Here is a 7,267-nt window from a genome sequence, read left to right on the forward strand (position 1 = left end):
TCACATCACAAGCTCAGGGCATGCCAGCCCCATGCATTTGTAGTCTACTTGTGTGCTGCAAATAGCCCCTTGCTAATGTCATGGAGTTTGTTAAAATATTTTCATAAAGAAACTGATTAAACACACAGGTGCTAAATCAAGGTGACTTACAAAGATGAGGTCCAAGGGGGAGTGCAGTGATGTAGTGTCCACAACTAAAGAATCATTGTGGAATCTGAGACATTTATCCCAAAAGCCTGAAGCCCCAGACTCGCCAAACTCGTGTTTCTAAAAATGAAATCTTATTTTTTTTTTATTTCCCCTTTATTTAACCAGGTAGGCCAGTTGAGAACAAGTTCTCAGTTACAACTGCGACCTGGCCAAGATAAAGCAAAGCAGTGCAACAAAAACAACACAGAGTTACACATGGGATAAACAATCGTACAGTCAATAACACAATAGAAAAGTCTGTATACAGTGTGTGCAAAAAAAAAAGTAAGGAGGTAAGGCAATAAATAGGCCAATGGTGAAGTAATTACAATTTTGCAATTTACACTGGAGTGATATGTGCAGATGAGGATGTGCAGGTAGAAATACTGGTCTGCAAAAGAGCAGAAAAACAAAACAAAAACAAATATAGGGATGAGGTAGGTAGTTGGTTGGATGGGCTATTTACAGATAGGCTGTGTACAGCTGCAGAGATCGGTAAGCTGCTCTGACAGCTGACGCTTAAAGTTAGTGAGGGAGATATAAGTCTCCAACTTAAGTGATTTTTGCAATTCGTTCCAGTCATTGGCAGCAGAGAACTAGAAGGAAAGGCGGCCAAAGTAGGTGTTGACCTTGGGGATGACCAGTGAAATATACACGGGTGGGTGTTGCTATGGTGACCAATGAGCTGACCAGTGAGCTGAGATAAGGCGGAGCTTTACCTAGCAAAGACTTATAGATGACCTGGAGCCAGTGGGTTTGGCGACGAAGATGTAGCGAGGACCAGCCAACGAGAGAATACAGGTCGCAKTGGTGGGTAGTATATGGGGCTTTGGTGACAAAACGGATGGCACTGTGATAGACTGCATCCAATTTGTTAAGTAGAGTATCGGAGGCTATTTTGTAAATGACATCGCCGAAGTCAAGGATCGGTAGGATAGTCAGTTTTACGAGGGTATGTTTGGCAGCATGAGTGAAGGAGGCTTTGTTGCGAAATAGGAAGCCAATTCTAGATTTAACTTTGGATTGGAGATGCTTAATGTGAGTCTGGAAGGAGAGTTTACAGTGTAGCCAGACACCTAGGTATTTATAGTTGTCCACATATTCTAAGTCAGAACCATCCAGAGTAGTGATGCTGGTCGGGCGGGCGGGTGAGGTCAGCAATCGGTTGAGGAGCATGTATTTCGTGTTACAAGCATTTAAGGGCAGTTGGAGGCCACGTAAGGAGTGTTCAACGTATGACGTATGACGTTGAAGCTCGTTTGGAGGTTTGTTAACACAGTGTCCACAGAAGGGTCAGATGTATACAGAATGGTGTCGTTTGCATGAATTCTAAAAATGAATTCAAAGGCACTGTTTAATTTGTATTTCATTCTCAGTAAGTCACAGCCTAAATGCACAATTTATAGACTATGTCATGATTTATTACAACAACATGTTGTATGGCCTAGCCCAAACCATTATTCCTCCTCCACCACCAAATGTTACAGTTGGCACTGTGGGCTGCAATTTCTGAGACACTGGCTACTTTCTCTTCCTCCCCTATCAGATTGATTACCCAGAGATAGCAGAGGGCATAGGACCCAGGCATCGCTTCATGTCTGCATACGAGCAGCGCATCGAGCCCCCAGACCGTCGTTGGCAGTACCTTCTACTGGCTGCAGAGCCCTACGAGACGATCGCCTTCAAGGTATGTGCATTTTTTTATTTGGACCTAAGAAAATCCCCAATCACTCTCATTTGTCTGTGCTTTGTTCTGTTTTCCTATGAATGACAACTCATACCTTTTTGTATCTTCTATATTTATGCAGGTGCCAAGCAGAGAGATTGATAAAGGCGAGAGTCGCTTCTGGACCCACTGGAACAAAGATACAAAACAGGTAAAGTACATTTGGTGTTGACAGTCCCATGGTTGGTTTTATCTGACTTGGTTTTTGGAGGATATTTAGGTATTAATGGAATCCAACTGAATGTACCGTCCCTCTCCAGTTCTTCCTCCAGTTCCACTTCAAGATGGAGAAAGCCCTCGCCCCACCCAGCGGACCCGTACCCCCCATGGGTATAAAGCGCCCCCCTCCCCTGATGAGTGGGATGGGGCCTCGACCCCCCAGTGAGCCCATGCCCCCTCCACTTCCAGGGGGGATGAATATGCCCCCTTTACCCCCTGGCGCCCCCGGCCCTCCCCAAATGCACCACCACCATCAAATGCAACACAGTGGCCCCGGGATGGGTATGCCACCCCTGATGAGACCCCCACTCCCCTCTGACAGCCATGAAGGAATGCCCCATCGAAACAACTGATCTCCAACCAGCACATCATCCTTCTGTTAGATTGTTTGCCTATCATTTGGTTGCTATAACAGTGCCCTGTTTTAGGACTATGTCAAGTGTACTGTTTCATTGTCCGATGTACTTTTTCCTAAACTCTGGAAGAAACTTTGWATACCTACATATATTCTACAGATGTAAAATGGGCCATATTCAATAGGTTTTGTACACAGTTGCCAAGGCATTGTATTTATCATGCTCGTCTAATATCCACACTATCATACCATTTTTAGAATGAGGCAATATAATGTGCAAGCGTTCTAAGTGTTATGCTAGTGTGGCTATAGGAAGATATCCATTGTTTTAGGCACTTTGTGATGGCACCAATATTAATAGGATCCTGCTGTATTGTAAATGTTGAGTCCTGTGAAACAACATATTTTAAGATTCTTTTTTATAATAAAAAATTTGGAAAAGTGTATCATGATCTTTCTCTGTGTGCTTGGCTGAAAATAAAATGTGTTTAGAGGCAAAGATATGATACATAACAGGGAAAGCTTTATTGACAATTAGGGTAGCAGAAAAAGGATTTTAGATGAAAGCATTTTTATTTTATTTTTATGTTTAACAGTTGCCCAGCAGTAATAGGCAGTCTGAAACATTCCCATATTCCCTACAAAGAGTCCCCAATAAAGCAATTCAATTTGCTTTATTGGCATGATGTAACAATGTGCATATTGCCAAAGCTTACTTTGGAGATTTACAATATTAACAATTAAAATAATAATAATATTGTCAATGGAACAACAGTAACAACAACAATTAAGGGTGAAAATAACCATACATTGAACAATTACAATAAGCATAGAGGACATGTAGAGCATAGAGGACATGTGCAGGTTGGTTTACAATAGCACCCATACAATTACTCAAATGAGACGTCTTGCTTTATAATAACTTTATAATACAAACCAACATTTTCAAAACAGCATCACTGAACAATATTCTAAGCAACAAAGACATKGCAGACTGGGAAATCAGTCATGCTTCTCTTCTGACTAGCACTTGCAATGGCTGCCAATGAGCCAGCAGCAATTACAGTTGGAACATTCATTTGTGCAGAGAACCCATAATAAGTGTTCACAATGATGCCCATCCACATTACCTTATTTGACTATTATGTAGAACTACTGTTGTATTCCTTTACTTAATTCTTCATCAGACAGCATGCCATTTGCCCTCCTATGATTTGCTGTCTTTTCATTTCTTAACCTTTTGTATCGTGGGTTTAACTTCCTCCTCCATCTTCCACCACTTATTTTTCCTCCYCTCTCAGCTTTACCTGTTTTCCCTTTTTCTTCAGCTTAGTTTCTTCATCCCTCTCTCTCTTAGCCCTCTTAGCCCTCTTTTCCTCCCCCTCTCTGCCTTTGAAAAGTCTTCTCTCTGGTGTTCCMCTGCTTCTCAGGCCCTTCAGGGACCTCTCTCTGACCCCCTTCTTCAATCGAACTTGTTTGGTTTCCCCGTCATCATCTTCGTCATTAAAGTCAGGTAACCACCAGAACAACACCTCATACAGAGAGGTCTCAGGCTGCAGGAAACAGGAAATGGTCATTACTATGTTATATAAAAACGCAACATTTTCCAAGATTTTACTGAGTTACAGTTCATATAAGGAAATCGGTCAATTGAAATAAATAAATTAGGCCCTAATCTATGGATTTCACTTGACTGGGAATACAGATTTAAATCTGTTGGTCACAGATACCTTTAAAAAAAGGTAGGGGCGCGGATCAGAAAACCAGTCAGTATCTGGTGTGACCACCTCTCCTTCGCATAGAGTTGATCAGGCTGTTGATTGTGGCCTGTGGAATGTTGTCCCACTCCTCTTCAATGGCTCTTCAAAGCTGCTGGATATTGGCGGGAACTGGAACACGCTGGTCAATCCAGCCTGCCCATACCATAACCCCACCGCCACTATGGCGCACTCTGTTCACAACATTGACGTCAGCAAAACGCTCGCCTACACGCTGTCTGCCATCTGCCCGGTACAGTTGAAACCGGGATTAATCTGTGAAGAGCACACTTCTCCAGCATGCCAGTGGCCATCGAAGGTGAGCATTTGGTGAGCATTTGYCCACTGAAGTCAGTTACAATGCCAAACTGCAGTCAGGTCAAGWCCCTGGTGAGGACGACGAGCACGCAGATGAGCTTCCTTGAGACGGTTTCTGACAGTTTGTGAAGAAATTCTTTGGTTGTGCAAACCCACAGTTTCATCAGCTGTCCGGGTGGCTGGTCTCAGACGATCCCGCAGGTGCAGAAGCCGGATAAGAAGCTCCTGGGCTGGCGTGGTTACACGTGGTCTGCAGTTGTGAGGCAAGGTAGATGTACTGCAAATTCTCCAAAATGACATTGGAGGTGAATTATGGTAARGAAATGCATGCCAATCACATGCCAATCGCACGCTCCCTCAGAACTTGAGACATATGTGGCATTGTGTTGTGTGACAAAACTGCCCATTTTAGTGGCCTTTTATTGTCTCCAGTGCAAGGTGGTCATGCTGTTTAATCAGCTTTTTGATATGCTACATCTGTCAGGTGGATAGATTATCTTGGCAAATGAGAAAGGCTCACTAACAGGGATGTAAACACATTTGTGCACAACATTTTAGAGAAATAAGCTTTTTGTGCATATAGAACATTTMTGGGATCTTTTATTTCAGCTCATGAAACATGGGACAAACACTTTACATGTTGCATTTATATTTTTGTTCCRTACAGTATATAGTTTGTTTGCAAACTTCAGCATACAATCACATCACTCATCGACGAGACACAGAGGTCTCAGCCCTCAATGCATTCAGGGCAGAGGCTGGTGAAAGGAGCCATATGAGGGCGGGCTCATTGTAATGGCTGGAATCAATAAATAGAGAAACCATGTTTGACTCGGTYCTATGTTTGATACCGTTCCATTTATTTCATTACAGCCCTTACATTGAGCCCCTCCTATAGCTCCGCCCACCAGCCTCCTCTGATTCAGGGGTATAATAAATTTTTTTGTTGAGGAATGTAGAGGTCACATACACATTATTCCACTGAATGTCGTATGCCATCTTAGTCTTTCAAGCATAATCAGCATACTACCCCATATGTGTACACTACCTAATAAATGTTCACATATACTCATACCTACTAAATATTATAGAAGTATGATTCCATACACACCCGGTGTCACCTAAACGTCCTTGAGGAGCCAGCCATTTGAATGGATGCTCCAGCTAACCTTCAGTGACAGCAGTAGCTGATCTGCAAAGTGCAGATGAAAACCAGCACACACTGCAGGCCTTTAGGAGTGGCACTTTGCAGCAAATCTCCTGTAATTCATACCATGTTGGGAATGAGGATTCTGAGCCCGGAGAGACAGGAGAGTATTTTGTTTCTGTACCACTACCTCCTGTGGTTGGACTTTGGGTCTCAATGCACATCAGCATACTCCTCTTCCTCCACAGCCCGTCGACCTTTAATGGTTTCTATAGGATGACAAGGCGCTCACATTATGGATGGAAACCTACAACAAAATGTGTGTCTGTATGTGTCATTGTCACTGACTGGTTTGAGTTAAAGTTTAACCCCCAAAATGTATATTAATTGTGCTTTAACAACTCAACATAATTGTATATAGTAAGTGTAGTGGGCCGTGGTCCACACTAGTGTACTTGCCATGTAGTTTCTGAAAGCCGGAGCTGAGYAGCAGGATTGTGATAGCTATGAGCAGACAGCGGTTAAGTGTGACCCCTTCCCAGGGTGTCTCTATCTGGCTCAGGTTCTGGGGGGATATAGCCTTACGCAGAGACACTGACGAATACAGAGACAGAGTGAAAGACACGGGTTATAACAGCATAAATCACAGTGTCGTAAAGTAAAGTGCGTAAAGTACTTAAGTATAAATACTTTGAAGTACTACTTAAGTCGTTTTTTGGAGTATTTGTACTTTACTTTACTATTTATATATACAGTACYAGTCAAAGATTTGGAMACACCTACTCATTMAAGGGTTTTMATTTATTTCTAGTATTTTCTACATTGTAGAATAATAGTGAAGACATCAAAACTATGAAATAGCACATATGGAATCATGTAGTAACCAAAAAAGTGTTAATATGTCAACCAGATTCATGAGGTGGAATGCACCTGGAATGCATTTAAATTAACAGGTGTGCCTTGTTAATTTTTTTTGTGTGGAATTTCTTTCCTTAATGCGTTTGAGCCAATCAGTTGTGTTGTGACAAGGAAGGGTAGGTATACAGAAGATAGCCCTATTTGGTAAAAGACCAAGTCCATATTATGGCAAGAACAGCTCAAATAAGCAAAGAGAAACAAACGTCTATCATACTTTGAGACATGAAGGTCAGTCAATCCGGAAAATTTCAAGAATTTTAAAGTTTCATCAAGTGCAATCGCAAAAACTATCAAGTGCTATGATGAAACTGGCTCTCATGAGGACCGCCACAGGAAAGGAAGACCCAGAGTTACCTCTGGTGCAGAGGATAAGTTATTTAGAGTTAACTGCACCTCAGATTGAGCCCAAATATATGCTTCACAGAGTTCAAGTAACAGACACATCTCAACATCAACTGTTCAGAGGAGACTGCGTGAATCAGGCCTTCATGGTCAAAATGCTGCACAGAAACCACTACTAAAAGACTTGCATTGGCCAAGAAACATGAGCAATAGACATTAGACCGGTGGAAATCTGTACTTTTTTTGGTTCCAATCGCCGTGTCTTTGTGACGCACAGTAGGTGAACGGATGATCTC

The 7,267-nt window shown here is 42.4% G+C and overlaps 1 protein-coding gene across 1 annotated transcript in view; it reads left to right on the forward strand.

Annotated features, from left to right (window-relative positions):
• Window positions 1–2,933, forward strand: part of LOC111979693 (splicing factor 3A subunit 2) — a 5,096-nt gene extending 2,163 nt beyond the window's left edge. The window contains exons 6-8 of the mRNA XM_024010329.2: window positions 1,736–1,876; window positions 1,998–2,066; window positions 2,176–2,933. Coding sequence (XP_023866097.1) covers window positions 1,736–1,876; window positions 1,998–2,066; window positions 2,176–2,487 — 522 coding nt within the window. The 3' untranslated portion in view covers window positions 2,488–2,933. The remainder of the gene's footprint in view (window positions 1–1,735; window positions 1,877–1,997; window positions 2,067–2,175) is intronic.
• Window positions 2,934–7,267: the final 4,334 nt, after the last annotated feature.

This window comes from Salvelinus sp. IW2-2015, linkage group LG19 (genome assembly GCF_002910315.2).
Source record: "Salvelinus sp. IW2-2015 linkage group LG19, ASM291031v2, whole genome shotgun sequence".
Taxonomy (NCBI): domain Eukaryota; kingdom Metazoa; phylum Chordata; class Actinopteri; order Salmoniformes; family Salmonidae; genus Salvelinus; species Salvelinus sp. IW2-2015.